The 22614-nt window shown below is 55.2% G+C and overlaps 7 protein-coding genes across 7 annotated transcripts; all 7 read right to left on the reverse strand.

Moving 5' to 3' along the window:
• Positions 1-1085: 1085 nt before the first annotated feature.
• On the reverse strand, positions 1086-1658 carry LMXM_36_6347 (conserved hypothetical protein; the record flags this gene model as incomplete). The annotated part of the gene is made up of 1 exon (XM_003874945.1): positions 1086-1658. One exon carries the CDS (start codon positions 1656-1658, stop codon positions 1086-1088), a length of 573 nt encoding a protein of 190 aa, XP_003874994.1.
• Positions 1659-4770: 3112 nt separating this feature from the next.
• On the reverse strand, positions 4771-6303 carry LMXM_36_6350 (conserved hypothetical protein; the record flags this gene model as incomplete). Its single annotated transcript, XM_003874946.1, has 1 exon — positions 4771-6303. The coding sequence occupies one exon, from the start codon at positions 6301-6303 to the stop codon at positions 4771-4773; it is 1533 nt and encodes a 510-aa protein (XP_003874995.1).
• Positions 6304-8400: 2097 nt separating this feature from the next.
• Positions 8401-9168, reverse strand: LMXM_36_6360 (conserved hypothetical protein; the record flags this gene model as incomplete). Its single annotated transcript, XM_003874947.1, has 1 exon — positions 8401-9168. One exon carries the CDS (start codon positions 9166-9168, stop codon positions 8401-8403), a length of 768 nt encoding a protein of 255 aa, XP_003874996.1.
• Positions 9169-12364: 3196 nt separating this feature from the next.
• LMXM_36_6370 (conserved hypothetical protein) lies at positions 12365-14038 on the reverse strand (the record flags this gene model as incomplete). Its single annotated transcript, XM_003874948.1, has 1 exon — positions 12365-14038. One exon carries the CDS (start codon positions 14036-14038, stop codon positions 12365-12367), a length of 1674 nt encoding a protein of 557 aa, XP_003874997.1.
• A 776-nt stretch (positions 14039-14814) lies between these two features.
• LMXM_36_6380 (conserved hypothetical protein) lies at positions 14815-17040 on the reverse strand (the record flags this gene model as incomplete). Its single annotated transcript, XM_003874949.1, has 1 exon — positions 14815-17040. One exon carries the CDS (start codon positions 17038-17040, stop codon positions 14815-14817), a length of 2226 nt encoding a protein of 741 aa, XP_003874998.1.
• Positions 17041-18385: 1345 nt separating this feature from the next.
• LMXM_36_6390 (putative methylenetetrahydrofolate reductase) lies at positions 18386-19315 on the reverse strand (the record flags this gene model as incomplete). The annotated part of the gene is made up of 1 exon (XM_003874950.1): positions 18386-19315. One exon carries the CDS (start codon positions 19313-19315, stop codon positions 18386-18388), a length of 930 nt encoding a protein of 309 aa, XP_003874999.1.
• A 1469-nt stretch (positions 19316-20784) lies between these two features.
• Positions 20785-21567, reverse strand: LMXM_36_6400 (putative 40S ribosomal protein S8; the record flags this gene model as incomplete). Its single annotated transcript, XM_003874951.1, has 1 exon — positions 20785-21567. One exon carries the CDS (start codon positions 21565-21567, stop codon positions 20785-20787), a length of 783 nt encoding a protein of 260 aa, XP_003875000.1.
• Between the last annotated feature and the right edge of the window lie 1047 nt (positions 21568-22614).

Genomic DNA, 22614 nt, shown 5'->3' on the forward strand with positions numbered 1-22614 from the left:
AGGGGCACTTCGGTTCAAGGATATCACAAGAGCATGAGATACTTTCGTCTGAATACCGACATCAAAGAAAATTCGAATAGCCTTGCACGGCAGTTGTCTCCCACGAAGGAGGACCACCGCGTCGTTTCTTATCTTTTTCTTTACAAACCAAATACACCTTTCTTCTCAGCCTGGCAAATACCACGCACCCCCCCCCAACGATAAACGGCAAAAACAAAGTGTGTCGAGCGGCGCCTGCACACCAAGAAGGCAACAAGATTACCGTGTCTTTTTTTTAGCTTGTCTCCGTGGAAGAGTCTGTAATAGTATCAGAAATCTGAATTCCCTGCATCATGCCCACGGCAAAGGTCAGCACGCTAATAAGCGCAATGCCGACGATAATCCCAGTCGCTGTGGTGCCAGACATCGCAATAGTCACAGTCGTGTCGCTGATCACCTCCGCCTCGGCAGCAAAGCACATTGTTGCCACCAGCGACGCAATCAGAACGAAAACTGTTGCCCTCATGACTGCTGTTGTTTTCAGCTCAATATCGATAGATTGAGTCCTCGAAGATGCAGATCGATTCGTGCCGCTCTCACTTGAGCCGATTATTGTTGGCAGAGAAGGAAGGTCGAGGCCTTGGTCCTTGCCTTTACCATTGCAGTAAGCTAGAAGTGACAGCTACGTTCCCTTCTTGTGTTGTCTGCCCGGCAAACCCCCTTCTATTCCCCTCGAGTTTATGGAAGGGACAATCCCTTTTGCGAGTGCGAGTATGTGTGCGGCGGCGGCCAAGAACCTGTTCCGACAGAAAGTCGTGCGAATCGTAAAAAGGAAAACAAAGAGAAGGATGATGAGTACAAGATCGATGTTGCACAGCGCCAAAGTAAAGGAAAGCATGCTGTTTGGCAAGTTCTAATTTTTGTGCTTCGCAAAGGTCGGCAAATGTGTCGACATGGCGTTTTTCATGGGAAGCGCCACATTGCTTTTGACAAGGCCACAACGCTAGTGCCGAAACAAAAACGTTTTCCTTCGTTATCATTTCGTTATGAAATCTCTCTGTGAGTAAAGCAGAGACCGTTTCTCTGGTGGGTGCGGAATGAGAAATTCAATCTGCGTCTTTGCACTTTACGTGACGCAAATACCACGCAGACCACGAGGAGCGTTCCCCTTCAGGAATCGACGCATAGCTCTGATAATCTGCAGTGTCGCGCTTTAGCTTCAACCACCGCCGAATCGTCTCCTCGACTGAGGCGTCATCACCTAGAAGCTCGTTTTCCAAAAGAGGAACGTCACCCAGATCCACATGCTGCAATCGGTCGGCTGCGTTTTCGTCCATCAACAGGTCATCAAGCAGCTCGTCGATAGCAGAACGACTATCGTCCAAGTCTGCAGGAATGTCCCCAGTTGAGCTAATATCTTCGAATACTTTGGCGCAGTGAACCTCTTTTGTGGTGCTGCGGTTGATGATAGCCCTCTGACGAATGGCATCATGGATCGGGACACGCTTCTTTAAGTCACTGAGGAATTCCATCGCAGTGTCCCTCCGCTCCTGAAGGTACCTCTGCTTCCATTGAAACTCATCCGATCCGTCTGAGAAGCTCGAAAACACGCGCTTCGAATCCCTCACAACTCCAGTCATGACCGTCACAAGTAATCGGACGCAAGTGTCACGCCTCATTGATCCTCACTGTCTGCGCCTCGTCCCGGAGCAAAGGGTTGCTTTCCGTTGCGATGACAGTGGGTATAAAAAAGTGCATGGCAACAAGAGAAATAGATAGTGGTGGAGAGTGAGTTTGACGCATCGAAGGCGATGCACGAACAACGAACAAAAGGCGCGAGAGTGAGGTCAAAGAATATGCGCATTATGCATTCCAATACATGTTCCCAACTCTTCCTAGCTGGCGAACTTCCTAGCCGCGTGCAAACGTATGCCAAGCTGTTATTCGTCACCTTGCAATCACGATTACGCTACGCACGAATACGAAGACGTACGTATCTTTATTTTTCCCCCGTCATTCAACGATCCCTGCCCCTCCATTGTAGTAGCCCTGCACTGCGCCCCTCATAGTTGGTGACAAGCCACGAAACGACCCGTCCGCAAGAGTATGTTTTTTTGAACGCATATAGCGGAATGCGAGGAAGACGCTCAGGATGGGGAGAAACTTACGACTGTGTGCAATCTCCTTTGCTACCGGCGCACACCGCGGGAAGCCTCTTCTGATGAATTCCAAAGGTGATGTGGTTCTTACACAAAAGATCTCAATGCATGGCAACGTGCGCGGCAGAGGCCCGAGGAGCCTAACCCTACGGTCCGCGCTTCACCCTGCACCAGCATCTATGGCGTCCCAACGTCGTTTTTACCGGCTGCACGAGCCTCGCCACTTTCAGAAAACGAGCCAGCCCCCCAACCAGACAAGGACGCGTCTGTAACCACAGTCACCGTCGGAGCCCCCCCCTTTCCCTGACACGAACTACGGCGCCTCGTCCTTTCGGCGATTCACCAAATCGGTGGTCTACCTCAGACACTCCTGAGAGACCCACTCTTTTGAGAGAACCACGCAATGTGGCTCGGGTTGTGTCAACACGAATGGCGCTGAGCACCTCCTTTGGGTTCAGAATTGCACGTCGTGGCGCGCGAGTGCCTCATCACATCGGAAGCTCCATCGGGTTGATTCTCGTGTTGCCCCCGCGAAGAACAGCGGTGCCGCTTGCGGAAAGTCATTCTTGTGCGCCTAAGCGAACAATCGCTTCACCGCGGCATTGTCCGTTTGAGCCATTGCGCGCCGAATAGCCAGGGCACGTTATAGCGTTGCTGATGAACAACATGAGCAAATGTAGCGCCGTCTCGGCTCCCTCAGGTGGCGCTACAAAGTCCCCGCCCCCAGGCAATTTCTTGCGCAAAAAGCAGCTCCGCTGTCTTGCCCGACAATTTCCTGTATGTGCACCCCCACGTCTTGAGGTCCTGGAGAGCAAACACACTGTCCGCATCAGTGGCTTCCTCGCTCTTTGTAAGGCTCTGTTGGTCAGAAGAATGCGCCATCAACCCGCTCTCACATCTCTGGGGAGTTAGCGGTACCTTCTTAGCTTCGTGGTGCATGTTGAGAATAACGGACGTGTGAGTGACAAGGGTCTCCACCACGCTCTTCGACTCGTTCTTCATGATCACCTTCAGAGCTGGGCGCAGCAAAGACACTGGGTTTCGACTCGGTCTTTGTGCAAGGCCCCCCAACAGACGTCGAAGCACGCCACCAAACTCATCAGGGGCTGGGTTTTGCTGCCTCGCCACCTTCATCCACGGCTGCCGTAGCTTCTCGAGCAGTCTCCAGGAACCCTTCCAAATGTGCTGTATGCTGAATCAGGGTATTCATGTCTTCCTCCACGGTTGAGACTCGAGTGGCTAGCTGTCCATCCTGCGGACAGATCTGGTCCTCTGTTAACCATCCCATCGTCGCTATTTCTTCACCGTAGCGCTGCTAGAATTGATGTAATTCACTTTCGATGGCAAAGAACTCTTCGCGGAACGCTTTCCGTACATGCAAGAATATTTCAGATCCCGTTGCAACGAACTCTCGCTCATTGCCGAGCGTGGGTCCTATCAACTAAGTTAGCGCTTGTTGCCCGGTGTAATCGATTTGTAGTCGTGCTTCCATGTCCTTTTTAGTGAGCATAGCATGACTCTAGCTCCGTTATGATTGCCTGACCTGCTATTCTTTGCGCAGCTCTAAATTCAGCGTTCGCATATGGTTGTTAATTTCCTGCAGTTGATGTGACCCAGCATAAATGCAAATCTGCTATTCCTTCCCCACATGAGCATGACATACTTGAGAAGCAGAATCCTCAAGCGCAAATGCCAGCCTTCGATGTACATCGTTGTCTCCCGAGTCTTATGTTCCAACGAGAACGGACATTCACTGTGGAAAAGTTCCCGGCCAGGCCAGAAAATTCAAATATGCCTGCGTAGCAAAACACCAACCATTTTCCGGTTTGTTTGCGACTCTCATCGTGTGAAAGTTGACTTTATCATAATGGTTTTCGTGATGCATTCGTGTCGACAGAGTCTGTCTGACGAGTTCCAGTTCGCCAGGGTCAGTGAGGATCAGCGCTATTGCAAGTATCTACTCATATAGCATGCGAAAACACATACAGTGCTCTAATACCAGAACTTGTAAGAGCTGATGTAGTGCCATTCGTACATTTCACAGAACAAACGCCTACAATGATTGCATTCAAGATCCGATATGGGTAGAGACAATACAAGGTTAAAAGACGCTGAATGGTTGATTACATATGCCATTGAAATGTCACAGAGCACTTTGACTCACTCCGCATCACACCATTTTTCGATCACCCCTCCCTCTTTCATTATTGTCGCAAGCTTTGAAACAGTACAAAATTTCACGAAGGTCTTGAGATGAAGTGATTGCTGGAGCGTTCATAGAAAGTTCATGATAGCTGATATAATCGTACAGCTTTACTTTTAGGAAACATGCAGATCCAGGTGGATGCTCGCCTTTTCCCCATTTTTGCAGATTTTTTGTCTCCGATGTTAAAACTCAGGTTAGTGATGTAGAAAACAGAGGGAAAACACACGATAACACTAACAACGCATGTTTTCCGTTTTCTCTTTCGGCTGTTTCGGCGGGCGCAGCACCACAGCTACTTTCTCGAACACGTATGGCTATGAGTAAAACTATCAAAACGGCTGCAAGCAAAACAAAAAAAGCGCTGCCGTCAACTTTCGAAAAATCAATTGTACGATAACCTCAGACTAGAGAGAGTCAAGAATTTGATCAGGCGTTGTGCAAGGTGACGAGATCTAGCAACAGAGAGTTGACGTTTGTGCTCGGAGACAATTCCTTGTTCCGGAGCGACTGTAGGCGACGGTTTAGATCATCGAGTCCCATAGCCTGTTTCATTCGAACGCAGAATGACGAGTACTTTTTTGTACCCTCGTTGTTCGCAAGACCGTTGACCTGGTAGGAAAGTTTTCTCATATCCACTTTTCCATTTTCTGCCACTTGGGTGGTCATATCCTCAGTGGCAAAAAAGAGTGCTTCAATCTCTTCCGAATGGCAGGGAACAGCACATTTCAAAATGAATGTGCTGGGGTTAACTAGTTGGTCATCTGTGTCAACGCAACAAAAGTAAGCACTTCCAAATGCTGAAATAACATTTTTCACCTCCATGAAGGCTCCGGGGTAAAGTTTATGCATAAGTGAGAACGCGATTCCTGTCATGTACGCGTCATATGCTGCTTCGTGTGCCTTGCTTTGCTGCTTTACAGCGGAGTCATTGTACCCATAAAACCCAGGTGGTAACCGGTACTCTTGCGTGAATTGGTCGCTCGAGAGACTGGCTCGGCGGCGACACTCTTGATACAAAGGCTCCAAGTGTGTGACTGGAAAGGCATCGTCCCCCGTCAACTTGGCGGCCATGGTTTTTGTGTCGTAAATAGAGGGCAGTGTGCGTTGCAGCACTTTCTTGAATTCGAGGTAATCCTGCGAAAGCGGCGTTTCGTGCATGTGAACCATGAACATAACATCTTGCATAAAATTGTGACCGACAATCGGCTTTCTGCTCTGCACAAGAATTTTCCAGAATTGTCGAAAGCCGAGGTGTTGCGCACGGTCGCGCTCGCATTGCAAACGCCTTTTTTCCTTTTCGCTGATCCACTCATTTGTGTCCAGTTTCTTCAGCGTAAACTTCATTTTCTGCCCCAGGTATGGCTTTCCATCGTAGTTGACGGTGATGCGAGAGTCGTAGCGACGCTCCAGAAAGCTCTGCAGACGCCGGGCAAGATCTATCACGCAGGGCAGTTCTTTGAGTAGTGCCTCACTGCCAGTCGGCATCCACTCGTCAATCGCGTTGATGAGCGAATCAGCCATTTGCTGCTCGGTATGGTCGGTAAAGGGAGTTATAAGCTTCTCCTCGTAGGTAGCTTCCTCTTGTTCGTTGCAGAAGGGAAGCCCGGATGTGAGCCACGCCTGGAAATTCAGGTGATTTGCTGCCAAAAAGGAGACAACCGAGAGGTTCAGCCGCAGGTCCCCACTGCCATTGAGCAGGTAGAAGTTGTATGGACGAACCTCGTACGTGTTATTCTCAGTTTTTGTGAAGAGAGCGATGCCCATTTGAAAGGCATTGTATGCTTCCACAGCAGCGCGTTTCGCATGATATACCGTCTCTGGCGGGGCACCGAACGACGTGGAAACACCGGTTACATCGACACCCGTCATTTCCTGATCAATTGCGCAGAACTCGCACCGCTCTACTTCGCGGGCAAAGTCAGGGAGTGCCACAAGTTGGTTGAACCTTGTAATGTCCATTGCTCTACGAAAGCGAAAAAAGGAAGTGTATTGGTAATAGTGCACGTGCAATACTGAGGTGTGTGGGGCTTTCTGTTTGATGAACACGAGCGCAGTAATCGGGGGTATGGCCTTGGTGCTTGGTTTAACGAAGATCTCTCGAAAGGGGGGTAAGGTGATGCAGGAAGAGAAGTGTTTGGCTCTCAGGGTGAGTGGGACAGCTGTTGTTGTTGTAATGGTCGACGCAAATGTGCAAGCGGTAGCTGCCAGCGTTGGGCTAGCGGAGGGGGGAGGGGGGTGAGAGCTGCGGTTCTGTCCTCCACCCCTGGGGGGAAGAGGAGCGGATGAGAAAAACTGAGCTGTCACGTGTTCACTCTTCAAGAAGTGTCTTGCCGCGCGAGGAGTCAAAAGCACCACCTCGTGAAGTTTGAAAAAAAAGCCACAGATGCCCTGTGGGGGCCACAAAATTTGCGAGAAGGTCAGTGGCGCTGCTTAGTAAAAGTCGAAGCAGCGGTCCTAATAATAGGGGCGACTTATATATGGAGCGACTGGGATTATTAATGTAACGTATGTTCTAGCTACAATAAGTCATAATTTATTTTGTGATCGTTTCATCGGATTCATAGCTCAGTGGTAGAGCATTCGGCTGCAGTCCGAATGGTCCCCGGTTCAAACCCGGGTGGGTCCTTCCTTTTTCTTTCGCGGCAGAAAGAGGAGGGTCACTAGACGGAAATCCTTTCTGCGCGGCTGCTATGGGGGTGCCGTGGGCAGGTCCATGCTTTCACACCGGCGTCATCACATGTCAGGCAACACCTCCATGCGTTGCGTCGTGGCGCGCCGCGCCAAGATCTGCCATTTCCAGAACGATATTCCTGACGAACCCATTCTGTGTCGTACGGGGGCGGATCGTTCCGAGACGCGGCGCCCACCGCCCACATGCCACGCGACACGCTTCCCGGGCCCTCTTAGGGCACCCCAAAGACAGCATAGTTCCCGCTGCCCATCGGCGACTATTTGGGCGTATCGCCCCCCTGATCGCCAGCAGGGAGGGGGCACCACCTCCGTCGGCGTCGGTGGCGTCCACATCCCAGAAACACATCAATGGACAGATATCGGTGTTTTATGTTTGCTCGGGCGTGCCTTCGTTGGCGCATGCGGATCGCGAGAAGTGTGGGGAAGCGCGCGGAGATATGGAAAATGTTTTTATTTTTTTCTCCTAAGGGAGAAAGACGCGACAGAAGAGGACTAGAGAGCCCTCTGGCAAGAGGAGGGGTATGCAAGGAGAGCGGCGTTCAGCATTGTCAACTCCTCACACTTTCAGAGCGTCAGCACAGCGCTCTCACCGGGTTCTGACGACGAGCACTCGTACAGGCTCGGATAATGTGGATTCCAGGGCGAGTTTGCAGGGCTGTTTCGGAAGGAGTCGTTTAGTCTTCGGGTGGAAGAAAAAGTGATGAGAGTGGGGTTTGAACCCACGCCCTCGAAAGGATTGGAACCTTAATCCAACGTCTTAGACCACTCGACCATCTCACCTTGCCAAACCTTCTGCAGCTGTGGTCAATGAGGCGGATCCGATCTTTGTCAGGGGAAAAAGTATAGCACCGATTGGTTTCGATCCAACGACCTATGGGTTATGAGCCCATCGCGCTTCCACTGCGCTACGGTGCTTCTCTCAAGCCGCACATGTCGTGGGCAAGTCACCATATAACTTACCATGGGGGCTCCGTCTTCCTGTAGCAAGGTCGTTTGGTCTAGTGGTATGATTCCTGTTTTGGGTACAGGAGGTCACGGGTTCAATTCCCGTAACGACCCCTTTTCTGCCCACTTAGCGGAAAAAGGAGGGAGAGGATCGTGGATGGAATGAGTGGGCGACATCTGGGCATTTCTTTCTTTGCTGGCAAGGCGGCGTCCACGCATGACGCGGCGTGCTCGAGGCGAAAAAAAGGAGCCAAAGGGCTCACACCCTTCGGTACGTTTGGAGAATTGCTCTTGTCTGCCTCTTCCGTTGCTCTTGTACGTTGGTGCTCCAGGCTGCGACAGGTGGGGAGGGGGGGCCCTCGCGCTTCGCTTACACGTCGTTACACAGACTATTCCTCTCCACACCCACTCTCCGCGCTCTTAGGCGTCTTCCGCTGAAACAACACGACGGCTTGCCATTGCGGCGGACCGCTGCGCCGAGAGACGCTTCTGCTGTTTCGCCTCTTCGCGCGCTTTCACGCGCAGCCTGACACTCGCCGTGGTGTCCTCCGTCTTCTTGACCGACACTTTCTTGCGCGACTGCGCGGCGTGAAACTTGACAGCGCGCTTCGGCAACGTCACGGGTGCCTCCTTGCGGATATCCGCCACCGGCCGCAATCGCTGCAGCAGCTGCTCGAGTGCGTCCTTCGTCGGTGGCGTGCGGTGCTGCATCGAAATGCTGGTCAGCGGCACCACCGTAACCGTTTCCGGTGTTCCGTCCCATATCTCTGTCAATATCTCGACGTCATCGGCATCCGTCATGCTCGGCACCCGAAGGCCCTTCGCTGAATGCAGTTCATCCTCCTCGGCCTGCAGGGTTGCTTCAAGAACCTTAATGCGGCCTACCGGTGGGTTGCGCTGCAGGCGCAGGGCCGACATCTCCTCCTTGTTGCGATCCACATACAGCTGCACGAGCTGCACGACCGTCTCCTCTGGGATGGCAGTAGTGGTGTAGCCGAGAGCAATGCACTGCTCCCGGAACCAGAAAAAACGCATCAGCTGCAGCGTTTTCTCCATCTTGAGCCTGGTTTTGTGCGCGTCGAGTCGGATTGCGCGCTTCTCCTTCTTTTCCAGCTGCCGCACCGAGCGGTCGCGGGGGTGGGGCACCGCGCGCTTCTCGCGCGCAGAGTTCAGCAGCTCACGGCGCATGACTATCTAGCGGACGCGAGAGACGGCAACGTCAAACAGGTAAAAGAACTCGGGGGAAGGAAGGAAAAGAGTGAGGGACGAGGGGCCATTCGAACCACCGTGCAACGAGAGCGGGATGTGTGGGCCTGCGTGCGTTCGCTGCAGCCGTGGTGCCAATGCACCGGCAAAATCCTCGCACACATTGTCACACCACTGCGTCTGACTGCCAACAGCGTTGCAGACACGACACCATTCTGTGGAAGTTGTCTTCGCGGTCATTACCAGTAAAGGAGACCGGAGAAACACCGATGAAGGGGGACGGCATCAGGTTACCTTGTACACGTTCAGCGTGTCCATTCTCTGCCATACAACATGCACCAAACTCTACTCTGCCCGGCCTGCCACAGAGGCCCATCGCGCGGCGCAAAGCATCCGTAGGCACCCGTTACACCAAATGTACCGACTCAGTCATCTGAGCACGGCTTCTGCCCCACACCGTGCCCACACCCACCCTCTCTGCAGGTCGCCTCACAGCCGCGCCTCTCTCGGGGTGGCCCAGGCTCCCCCACCAGTAGGCAGTGTGAGGGCCGGGGGTGTGGGATACGTTCCCGTCAGGTTGACACTCTTGCCCATCGTATGGATGGCGCAAGCATGCTCACGCTGTCGCAGGTCGCTCAGACGCATCGCACCATCCACGACCTGACCGCCGGCATCGGCAGTGATGCATCGCTCTGACCTCCCTGCGTCGCGGGTGCATGACCCTGTCACCACCAGAAGTGGCTCAGCATTTGGCAACGATAGATAGGGGCTGCTTGACCTCCCCACACAGAGGAGGGGGGGGGGGGTGACGTTGGACCCTGGATACCACACACTCACGTTTCGCTCCTCATCAGGGAGGGCGAAGTGAAACATGAAGAGAAAAGGACGCATCACCGGCACTGCCGCGCGGGAATCTCCGCAGTGAATTGTCGGTAGGTGATGAGACAGGTGAACAAGGCGAAGGCCGACATACGCACCTCATTCAGTGCAGGCACAAATCGTGGAAGTAGCCGTACCACAGGACAAGAAGCACCTGCCCGCAAGCCCACTCCTCCACTTGATCCCGGTTCAGCATTGTCAGGCTGCCACTGCGGCGGCATTTGGCACACGGGCGCCGGCGCCGCGACAGCAAATAGTAGTACTCAGAAGGCGAAGAAGTCCGCGCTGGACGTTGTCGTGCGGCCACACGAGTCGAGGAGAAGGAAGTGCGCGCTCACCCGGCTGGCGGCACGGATCGCCGACACCGTCTCATGACGGCAACTCATCCAGGTGCGCTTGCAGTTAGACACGTGCAACTCCATCGCCGTGCAGCACAGGGAGAGGGTGGTAGGTTGCAGCTGTGTGAAGGAGGCCGGAGGGAGCGTGCGCCTGATGCATGTGCACGACGAGCAATGAGGAAGATGAGCACCCAAGTTGGCGTCGGCAAGGCCGGCACCTGGCCTCGCTGCCAGATCGCTGGCGGGATCCAAGTATCCTTGCTCAGTCCGTCACACACGACGATGACTTCCGCCTCACGTACCTCGGAGGAGCTGACGTGCAGACATTCGGGCAGCCTTACCGGTGACAGCATCGCAGCTTTCCACAAACGTGACACGCACACCGAAAAAAAGGGAATTATGAGAGCAACAGAAACGCGGCGCATCGAGTGCGCGTGCGCAGACAGTTGATAAAGCGCAGAAGTAAACAGAACAGCAGACAAGGTGGTGGAGCAGGAGGGCGGTTGCGCCAAAAAAAAGAACAACCGCGAAACAGAGAAAGAGAGAGAGTTGAAAACCAAAATAAAAAAGGAATACACGGGCTTGCGTTATGGGTGGGGACCCGGCGACAGGAAGACCCGAAACACAGAGGGTTGAAGGGATGACCAAGAGGATCTGAGCTACAGCACACTCATAGAGGAAACAGATAGACACAAACACGCACAGATCCGCGATGGCGCCCCCCAGCGCCGCCGCTTGCATGCGAAAGCGCCGCTCAGACAGCGGTGAAAAGATTCCAATGTGCAGATGGCAGGAAAAGGACATTGAGAAGGCGGAGTGGCGTGCGAAAGAGAGAGAGAGGGCGGTGCTCCTTCAGCGCGGTGTGACGAAAGGAAGAGGTGGAGGATGGGAACGTAAGCAAAACAACGGCGTTTGCGTAAGTTCGTAGAGCAGGGAGGGCGAGAGAAAGCCGTGCGTGCCGTCGATCATGAATCTCGGCAACACCCCATATGCTTCAGTCTCTGGCATAATCTGCATGAATCTGCACAGAAAAAAAACAGGTACTGGGGCAAAGAGAGTAGAACATGATGGCAGCCAAAAGGCACACACACACACACGCGTAACATGTGAACGCGTCAAGCAGTCGTTGCTATGCAGGAGGGAGGGACAGGCGTGCTAGTGGCAAAGCAGGGGACGAAATGGAAACGAAGACAAAAAAGATCTAGACAGATATTGTGGGTAAAGGCGCAGTAGCGTGCGTGGGAAGGATGATTGGCGGGTGGTGGGGAGGGGCTGTTGCAGTTGCACAGATGTAGCTGCTGCCTTCTTCCGTATCCTTAGATGGAGCGAGAGAGAGGGAGTGGTGGAAGGTGTGTGAGAAAGGCAAGGTAGGCTGAGACGGGAAAGGGAGAGGAGCGCGCCGATTCTCACAGGCCTGGTTTGCGAGGGGTTAAAGGGAGGCAACGCAGATGCACAAAGCGCTGAAAACAAACAAGAAGCATAGAAGATGGAGAAGTGTAGCTGAGAGGTGTGTTTCGTCCATTTCGCGTGACTCAACGGCTTAGTCGCCTTGGCACTTGAGGTTGCGCGTACAGCAAGGAACGAGAAAAGATGAACAACAACACGCACAGGAAGGGATAGTTAGCGGGACTCTCATCATGGTCGATGCAGAGCATTGCCTATCCTCCTGTTTAGCACCTATGCGTGCGGGATGCACATTCGCTGCGTACATGATTCTCTTCTTTTGTCTTTGCGTGCACACCGTGGCAGTAGCGGCACAACGGTTGCAACGTACGCACGCGCCCCCGCCCCTTCCCTTCACGGCGGGGAGGCAGGAACAAAAAAGGAAACAATGGGGCGATAGGAAGCACCGGGCCGGCATGTCGCGAAAGGAAGCTGAGCCGCTCTCGGAGGCTGAAAAGCTGTCCGGCCGAGGAGCTCCTCTTCCGCATCCCCACCCCTTTTTTTGGTTTTAAGCGTCTTCAGTACTTCTCGAACTCGATGTGTGGATGTGTGGCCTTGCAGTCATCGCACACAGCACCGAGGTCTTCGTTCCACCACTTTGGCCGTTTCTTGTCGCAGATTTCACACGGCTCAAACGTTTCTGTCTTTGGCGCCCGCTGCAGGCGAGGCGCAATGCGCTTCTCGTAGACCTGGCTGCGGATGAGATCGATGCTGTCTCCATCCTCTCCGAGGTCGATGGACGGCGCCCGCTGAAGAATGGCGAGGACATCCTCGTGGTCAGCGACACGATAATCTAGGCGCATCAGCTCGTACAGCTCGTTCGCCTCGGTGGAGCTCTTGATGGCGAGCAGTTCGGTGCGGAAGTGCTCGACAATGGCGAGACAGAAGCGGATGAGGAATCGCATGCCGCCTTGCATGAAGGCATCCAAGAAGCTGAAGAGTTCGTTGAACTGCAGCACGTGAATGCACAGACCTGTCAAGATCTTCTGCAGGTATGTGTCCGGCCAGAAATTCAGCTTCTCCAGATGCTTCGCGACCTCGGGCTGCTTCTTCTGCATAAAGTACTCGACCACCCACGCACTTGTGGCGAAGCCCACCGCCTCCGCGGCCCAGTGTCCCTTCAGGTACTCCGTCGCCACAAACCGGATCACGGCCGCCGTCTCAACCTCGGTCAGCACAAGCATGCACAAGCCAGCAAGATAGCTCATGGCCTGACCGTACGCGTGGAACTCGTGGTACATGGCGTTCAGGAACGCCACCATCTTTCGGCGGTGGTCCGGATGGAAGAAGGTGCGGTCTGCGTCCTTGATGATGACGCGCACCACATCCTCATCCTCGTCTTCGATCTGTACGTACTGCACGGGCTTGCGGTAAAATGCGGCCTTCTCCACCCATTTCTCCAACCGCGGCCGCAGCTCATCCTTGTGCGCCTCCAGAAATCCGTTGTTCAGGTTCAGCAGTGGCGCCCGCTCCACCACCTCTACCTGCCAGAAGAGGGGCATATCAAAGTAAGGGCCGGTGAAATGAGTCGGGTTGCAGTACTTCACGGCCTTCTTTGACGCCACGTCCGCAGTGGCCGCCTCGGCAGCTGCACCAGAGCTGGACGCTGACGGAGCAGTAGCCGTCGTGGCTGTCGTCGCAGCAGTCTTGCCGAAGCCGAACGAAATCGGCGCTGCCGCATCGGAGGCGGGCTTCGGCGTCGTAGTGGCAACGTTGCCGAAGCCGAACACTGGCTTTGCGCCGGGCATTGACGTGGCCTGGGTGGAAGCTGCAGCACCAAAGCCAAAGGCGCTTGCACCGGCTGACGACGTGCTGGGCGCGGCGGGAGCGCCAGACACGTTCGCCTGCGTCGCTGGTGCCTCCCCCAGCACCGAGCCCTGCGTCGTCGGCGCTGTGGTCGCCGACAGCGCCATTTGTTCTGTGGAATACATCTTCCACACCTCTGCGTCTGACTTGCCTGACTTGGCCTTCAACTCTCGCGCTTTGCGGTGAATGACACGTAGCTCATCGTTGATCTTCTCTGCGTTTTTATGGGCCACGGTTGTGTCCTCGAAGAAGTCAGTCGGAATAGAGGAAAACGACTGCGCGAACGACGCAAGGGCGGCGGGGTAGCTGCCGAAGGCGTCAAAGCACTCCTTTGCGCGGGCCTCCTTGAGGCCCGTTATCTTCTGCAGGTGAGCGGCGGTGGTCATCGTGGCTGTTCCGAGGTGATGGGGACAGGGAGGCCAAGTACACGTTTAATTATCGCTATTACACTCCGCAATTTTAAGGGATGGATTTGAAAAAGAGGCGCAAATGATGGGAAACCGTGGCGCGAAGGAAAGAGCGAGCGGTGACCACGAAAAGTCTGTCTATGGCGCGTCTGAGAGGAGGAAAGGCCGTGCTGCAGGTGCGTTAGAAACTGAGGTATGCTGTGCGTGAGTGAAGGGGAAGGGGGGGGTAGAGGATAAGACAACGCACGCTTAAACCTGAGGCTGTGCGGGAGGGAGGGTAAAGTGAGTGAGATGGCCCAGAGGGTTGAGGAATGAGGTGGGGTGTGCAGGAAACGCAATGGCCCACTGGAAGCGGCTGCTCTTGTGTATGCGCACCTGTGGCGGGGAATACCCTACCCAGAGGGTCAAGGCACTGATACTCAAGCAAGGCATTGATGCCTCGCGGCACTGCCAGTGGGAGGAGGGAAGGCTGCATCGACGGACCATAGAGTTTGTATTTCTTCACAGAAGAAAGGGATTCTAATAGACATGCAAACACACAGATATCGACACCAACAGATCCGCCATCCCCCCATAGAGGGGAGAGCGAGAGAGAGGCAAGGCAGAGAAGGGCTTCTTGATGGAAAAGCAAAACTAAGGAGCCGTGCACTGCTAAAAGAAAAAAAAAATCAAGCAGCCGCGTTCGTGTACATCCGGGAGCGACGCCTACTCACCAGACTAGCGCATACACTGTGATCGGCGCGTCTCGCCGTCCCTCACAGGAGGAGAATACGCCGGATTTCTTGCACTGGAAGCCGCCTCGCCGTCCAGTCGTTCAGCCCTGGAGTGTGATAGAACCTGTAGAGCAGCGCCCCGATCTCGTCATCTGTCATGGGCGTCTTAAGGCGATCCTTCACACAATCCTGGAACTCGGACATGCCCAAGTTACCGTCGTACGCTGACTCGGAGGCGCTGCGAAAGGAGCGGATGGCGAGTGTGCGGCGTGCCTCAATGAGTATAAGAAAGCGTTGCAGGGCAGCCTCCGCCTGCGCCTCGGCGTCGACCTTTTTCGCCAGCATCATTGCGCTCTGCACCGGCCCCCGCTGCACCACCATACCGTTGCGGGTGTCACCCCATCTCTTCTGCGACTCGCGTGGCTTAAAGTTGGAAATAAACAGCTGTTGCATGAACTGCTCCGTGAAATCAGCCAGCGACACCCACCCATCCTTGTCGCCATCGGCGAGCTCCATCACGTTGGTCAGCTCCGCATCCGTCGCGTGTACGCCGGCGTCACTCAGCACCTCGCGCACGTTCTCTCGCGTCAGCCCCTGCGTCGACGATGAGGCGTAGTGACGAAAGGCGTCGGTTATACGGGAAAACTGCTGTTGTAGGTACGACGCCACTATGCCGAGAATTTCCTGGGTGCGAAAATAGGACTCCTCCATATTAGGCATTCCCATCTCGAGGTAGCGCTTCGTGCGCTCATCCATCTCCTTGAGCAGGTAGTCGACGCCGTCCAGGCGAATGATGTTGCCCACCTTCAGAAGCGCGGGGTCCCGCAGGCTTTCCACCGCACGGCGCGCAAAAATCTTACCACCAACGTGACCGCTATTTGGCACCTGCAGCTCAAAGACGGACACGGTGTCGTCGGCGAGGTAGTAGCACACGATGAACTGACGCCCCTCATTCTCTTCCGACGGGTTCACCATCTCAGCACCAAAGCGGAAGACATCTTGCGCGTAGCGGGTCAGCTTCAAAGCATCTTTCTCCGCAGCAGAGTCGCTGAAGACCATTGTCGACGCGCCGAAGCGCTTGCCAGAGTCACTGACGGCATCGCGCGCCTCCTTGGTCAGCCGTGGTCGGCGCTTGCCTACCGTGATTTCGTCTTCTTCGCACAGTGGCACGGCGACGGCCGGCTCGGGAATGCCTCGCGCCTCCATGTACGCCCGTGTGTGTTCGTCGCAGTCGTAGATGAAGAAGGGTCGTGTGAAGATGTCCACCGAAGTACCGGTGCGCAGATCCTCCGCGCCAACGCACGCCGGTGGTGGACCCTGTGGGCGGTTGAGCGTTTCGGAGGAGAGCAGCACCGCACGCGCCTCCTTTGGGATGCGGCGGCGGCGCACAAAGACCGGGTACGGGTCGCGGCCGTCGTTCTCTGCCTTGTCGAAGAGGACGGCAATACTGCCATCCGCCAGATAGAAGTAGATGCGGAACTTCCTCTTCTCCCAGACGGCGTAGAAGCACAGCACGTTGCGGTCGTATTCGTAGAAGTCGCGCGCCTTTGTCCGCTCTGCAGGTGTGAGAAGGCTGGCATGAGTGCCCGCACGCGTTGCCGCCTGCATCTCAACCACGCGTCGCATTTCGATGTGCTGCTCATCTGTCCCGCCAGGGCAGCGCATGGCGCTGGTCTCGAACTCGTCGCGAGGGTACTCGAGCGGCTCCGGTTGTGGCATCCCCATCACCTCGAAAAAATCGCGCGTAAAGGCGTCGCAGTCTACGAGGTTGTACTCCAACCCACGGAGCGTAATGGAGGCGCCGATGCAGAGCCGGAACACGTCCACCCCGTCTGGTCTGAAGCGCGACACAATAGTGCCCTTCTGCAGACCGCTATTCGCCACTGCCGGTGTCTCCACGATGCTCAGAGATCCGTCAGCGAGAAAGTAGTGCAGCTTCACCTTGCGCACTCGCCATGTCTCGATTCTGCTTCCCACCACGTCCTCCGTGTAGTAGGCGAAAAAGCGCAGGACCTTGTCGTCTACGGTTCGCCACGACGGAAAGCGCTGGAGAATGATGCGCACCGGGATTCCACACCCTTCAGGCGCCGAGCCGGCGGCTACAGCGGAGCCGTCGAGGGCCGCCGCATCCTTCACGGTCCGTGTGCCTTCATCGTCGATGGTGCAGTACTGTCGTCTTCCATGCGTTGCGGGGTGTTGCAGCTCTGCGAATGAGAAGCCTGGAAGCTTCGGCAGCGCATTGTACACCGTCTTTTCGCGGATGCTCATTTTGTTTTTGCCAGCTAATGCGTCTGATGGTGCCTTTCCTTCGGTCTGTTGGACAGCGCGGGTGATGGGCTGATATGCTTACCTTCGCTTGAGGGTGAGAAGTGCGGCAGTGCGCTCGAGGGAGGCGAGAAAGGGGAGAGTGTACGTGAGGAGGAGAAGGACACCGAACGACAGCGAGTTGGTGCGTGCAGGAACTGTTCTGCCGGCGTGGAGATGGGTGGAGCAACAGGGCAGCGCGAAGATCACACAGAGGACGTCGCGCTTGTGCGAATTCCATCGCTGGGGTTTGTTGTGTCAAAGATGCGTACTCGCGTGGCGAGCGGCGGTGCCGGTCTGTGGACAATTTGAAAAATCCCGTGAAGGGAGCGCAGAGGCTGCTGTTGCTGCTGCGATGACTTTGGATTCGCTGTCATGGTGCACTGGTCACGAGACGGAGATCAAACAAGAGGGCACGGCCAACAGAGGCATTTCCGTGGGTGCTCTCGCGTGCTAGAGTACACGAGAAATGGTCTACGCAGTAACTGTTACCCGTCCACTGCGCGCGCGACATGACAGGAAGAGTGAGGATCTCGCCACCTCCCCACGAAGAGATGAGGTGAGAGGGAAGTTGGTGGATAGGGAACGGAAATGCCCGTGTGCGTGTCCGACGCCGCCGTGGCAAAAAAAAGAAGATAAAGAGCATTATGCGCCAAAGACGACGCAACCGCCTCCACAACAAAGTGGAGATGGCGAGGAGAGCGAGGGAGGGAGGGGGAGGGGAGGGGAGGAGGAAGAGGAGGAGGACAAGAGTGAAAAGCAGAGGGGAGGAAGCACATGCGTACACACACGGACGCAGAGAGAGAGGCACAGGAGTGGCGATCAACAACGTGAAGAATGCCACATGAACCGAAGTATGTACATGTGTGCATGTGTGAGAGTGCACATGCGAGTTAGAGGTGCTCGCCAGTTTCTCACCACGCACATATGCGCCAGGACAGTTACCCGAAGCAGGTGCATGTCGCCGCCAAAGAAGACGGCAAAGGAACCGCGAAAGAAAAAAAGAATGCGCCGTGACACACACGCCCTTCGGCACGCCGAGAACGTCAGACCAAATCAGGAAAAGCAGAGAAAAAAAAGCGGATCGGGGAAGAGAGTCATGGGAAAGCGGAGGTATCCAGCCCTTCTCTACAGCGCGCACAACACACAATTTGCAGTCGGCGCGAAGTCTTTCCGCGTTCTCCCTCGTCCCGGCTTCTATGGGATGAGCCGCATTCATGTATGGAGGCACGTGCGCGCGATGCTGGCAAGCGGTAGAACGAGGGGTGAGGGGTAAGTCAGGATCGAATTCCTTTCGACAGGGCGCACGTCACTCCACCAGCGCATTTAGCTGCTTTAGGATCTTGAAGGTCTGCGCGCTGTTGTTGAGCGTGTAGAAGTGGAGGTGGTGGTAGTCGACTCCAGAGGCGCGGATGCGCTCAATCATCTGCACACACTGCTCCACACCGTACTCCTTGAGACCGTCAGGGTTCTCCTTGAGCTCCTCTACCCGCTGCTTCACGTCGCTGGGAATGCTGGTCTTGCACAGTGACACCATCCGCACGAACCCGGCGTAGGTAGTGATGGGAAGCAGCCCTGCGATAATGGGGACGGTAATGCCCATCTCCCGGCAGCGCTTCACAAACTTCACGTACAGGGAGGCATCGTAGAAGAGCTGCGTGATGATAAAGCTGGCACCGGCGTCTACCTTTTCCTTGAGGTACTCCAGTTCTTTCTGGTTGTCCTCGTCGGAGATGGTGCCGTCCTGGGGGATGCGGCTCGGGTGGCCCTCAGGGTAGCCAGCGACCGACACGCAGAAGTAGTCGCCGTACGTGTCGTGAATGTATCTCACAAGATCCCTCGCGCACACGAAACCATCCGGGTCGGCCTGGAACTCCTCACCACATGGCGGGTCGCCGCGGAGGGCGAGGATGTTGCGAATGCCATGTGTCTTCGAAAAGTCAAGCGCCTCCTTGATGAGACCTTTCGGCGTGTTGGTGCACGTAATGTGCATATTAATGGGCGTGCCAGGGTACGCATGCTGGAGGTCTTTGCAGAGGCGCATCGTCGTGTCACTCGTGCGACCACCAGCGCCCCATGTTACGTCGAGGAAGACTGGCGACTGACGCATAAAAGTGGGGACTAGCACCTTCATCATGTTCTCTTCTGCCTTCTCGCTACGAGGGGGGTAAAACTCATAGGAGGTATACCACTTGTTAGCATCCTCGGCGGCGATTGCGTCACCGATGAGCTTGGACATGATGTCGCTAGAGATCTGCCTTTGAACGGGATACGACTCGAATTGGTTTCGTCAACGCAAGCTGGTGGCCACGGGAGAGGGGAGGGGCGTGGGACAGAGGCAAGCGAACACGAAAGAGGGGGTGGCAGTGGTGGTGGTGGTGGTGTTAGGCTTGCGCGGGCAGTGACGTACAAAGAAAAGCAATAACTTTAAGCGAGATGGCGGCACGTATATCGGTGTGATCTGAGGGGGGCACGGCTCAGAGATAGCAAACCACAAATGCGACAAGCACTGCCAACGCTCGAGAGCTTATCGATGTATGTAGGTAGGCATGCACGTGCACGTCTGCGTGCGTTGCTACTGCTTAAGTGATGCGTGATTGCGAAAAACAACAAAGAAGTGCGTGCTCTGGCAGCGACGTGAAAGGCAGAGAGAGGGAGGAGGCGGAGGGTGGCAGGTTCGTAGTCCACCACACAGGTCATGTCAAGCACCACAACAGAGCAGGCGCCAAGGTAACGAGAGGATGAAGAATGTGGTGTGACCTCGAAGTCTCCAAGGTACTGTAAGTGTGAGTGGGTGAGGAGGCGCGAAGGGGGAGGTGAGAAAAAACCCGTGAGAGCAGCGCTTGCATCCCATAACGCGCACAGCGCTCCTCCATATCTTGTCCGATGGTTGCATAGCTCCTTCATGCGATTTGGTGAGCGTACATACAGCATACACAATCTTCCCACCTAGAAGCACACACATACACACTCATACAAAAACCCAACTGACGCCACCGCGAAGTCGAGTTGGAGCACGCGCACACTCCTATACACACACACACACAGAGACTCAGACAAAATCGCAGGAGAAAGAAAAGAGGGAAAAAAAAACTCACACGAACAGACAAAAGTGCGAAAGTTACTCGAAAGATGTTTAGGGAGAAACAACAAAGAACGAACACACGCCGAGGCCCGGCACACATGCACCGTCTCATCTTTAGCAGTTACACTTATCCAGCCGCCGTCAGCACATGACCGCACATGAGAATCCGTTTCCGACATTGGACAAATACACACACACACACACACACACACCGCGGTGGTACATATGCGCCATGCGTCCTTTTTGTTTTGTTTCGGCCACCACCGCACTCGTGTTTTCACCATCGACAAGAAGGCGGTTCAAAAGACAAGGCAGGCATTCACCACGACCCCCTCCCCTCTCCCTCATGCGCACGCTGCGAGCAGCTCACACAGGGGAGTGGCGACAAGACAGAGGACTCCAATCACCCGCAGCAGCCTATGCATTCTAAAGTACAGAAACGGAAAAACAAAGGAATCGGCGAGGACAGTACGAGGGAACACGTGGAGGGCTAGCGGCTAAACGAGCAGCATACGTTTTCACCTTGTTGCTCTCTCTATCTGTTACCCGCCTTTCCAGAGGGTTGTCCCCCTCACCGTGATCGAGCACCACACTCGTGTCCCTCCGCGCTTGGGACATGTAACTCAGACGAGCAGCACAGCATTGATGCAACCGTCATTCTCCGGGTTGTTCGTTACCTGTGCGTACTTGCCCCACACTACCTTACCAGACGGCGTCACCAGACCTAACTCGGACACGTTCACCTCAATCACGGAGCCCTTCGTGATGACGCCAAGGCCGGTGTACATCTTGCCCTGCGGGTTCTTCTTGACAGAGATGATGGGGAGACAGAAGGTGGCCTTCAGCTCCGGGTGGGTGACGTGGGCCTTCTTGAAGCGCAGTGCCATGGGCCGAATGAAGCGCTCCATCTTCGGCATGCGGCGGGTGAAGGTCTCCCCAACAAATGTCACCTTGTTCACCAAGCGTTTCCACGACTTCTTGCCGCGCTTGCCAGAGGTGACGGCCTTGAGCATCTCATCTTCCGACACCGTCTTCACCTTCTCGATTGGCACGGCCCACTTGCCGGCTTTCTCCTTCCTCTTCTGCTTCAGCGAGTTTGACAGCACCTTGGCGCGGTCGGCCTCGCTACGGTCCATCAGGAAGCCGGGCAAGGCATTCTTGGGTCCCTTGTCCTTCACCCGCTCCGTTGTCTGCTTCTCCTCATGCTCACGGATCTTCTTGCGGATTTCAGCCTTTTCCGCGTAGCGGGCCTTCTGCGCCAGCTTGGCCTTTATACCACGTACCCGCTTCAGATAGTTCGCATCCGTGTGCGCCTTTCGGGCTTCACGCTTGCGGGTACGCTCGACATGGTCGAGACGGCGACCGTAGCGCTTCTGCGCTTGCTCAATGTATTCGTTCTGCGGCATCGTCTCAGGCTTTGACGAGGGGCGCTAAACGGGAAAGGGTGAAGCTACAAGATGCAAAATGGAAAAAAGGGAGAGGGGAGAGTGCACAGCAACACGTTTAGCAGAAAGGGGTGGTGGTGGTGAGGGAGTGAGGGGCGCCAGCACCTTCTCACAAAATCTTGTGCAGTGTCAGGTGCGTAGTTGCTGTGTGGGAAGGGGCAAGGAAGGAGAGCAGGTGCTAGACAGCACGCGAGAGCGATGGAGAGAAACAGATGAAGAGGAGAGCGAGAAGAGTGAGTGCGATGGTTCGGGGAGAAGAGGGGGTGGTGCTGGTGGTCCATGTCCATTTCCTTTGCACACCTCAGTGTGCACTTTCTGGTTGTCTGTTGGGCAAGGCGGGACGGGGGGACGTTGGAGCTGGAGTCGGAGAGAAAGGGAGGGAGCGCAGGATGCGAAGGAAAAGGGTGGCGTCGCCGCACAGGTGTCGTTCACCACGCATTGCCCGTGCAGTTTTCTGGCACGTGAGGAAGACGCATACATAGTACACGTACACAGACTTTATGGTTCGCGCTCTTGTGGAGGGAGCGACCACTAACACAGAGTTGGGGCAGTCATGAAGGAGGAGAAACAGTACTGAGAGGAGCAGTGGTGGGGGAACGGTGGATTGCATCGCGGCACGACACGTCGGCACCCGAGCCCCAAGCCAGAGGTGTCACGCTTTTCCGCGGCGTCTCGTACGTGTGAACTGGCGTCGCGCTTTCTTCCTACCGATCATCTGTTTTTCGCTTGCTCACGATTTCGCAAAGAACAAGACTTCGGTGAACTCACGCACCATCGCGTCCATTACGTGCTGCTCATGCTTGGGTAGGCGGGCCATGCTGAAGGTCGGGTACGTGGCGCAGGGAGGTGCTGTGCCGGCAGTCACTGAGGGAGAGGCTTTTACCTCTGGATAGGAGGAGTCTGAGGTGATGGCGAGCGCCTCCTGCAAACGCGGCGACGGTGGTGTGCGCGTTAAATCATCATCACGGGTGCGGTTGCGCTTCACAATGCGCAGACGATCCTCCACGC

The sequence above is a fragment of the Leishmania mexicana genome, chromosome 20 (genome assembly GCF_000234665.1).
Source record: "Leishmania mexicana MHOM/GT/2001/U1103 complete genome, chromosome 20".
Taxonomy (NCBI): Eukaryota; Euglenozoa; class Kinetoplastea; order Trypanosomatida; family Trypanosomatidae; genus Leishmania; species Leishmania mexicana.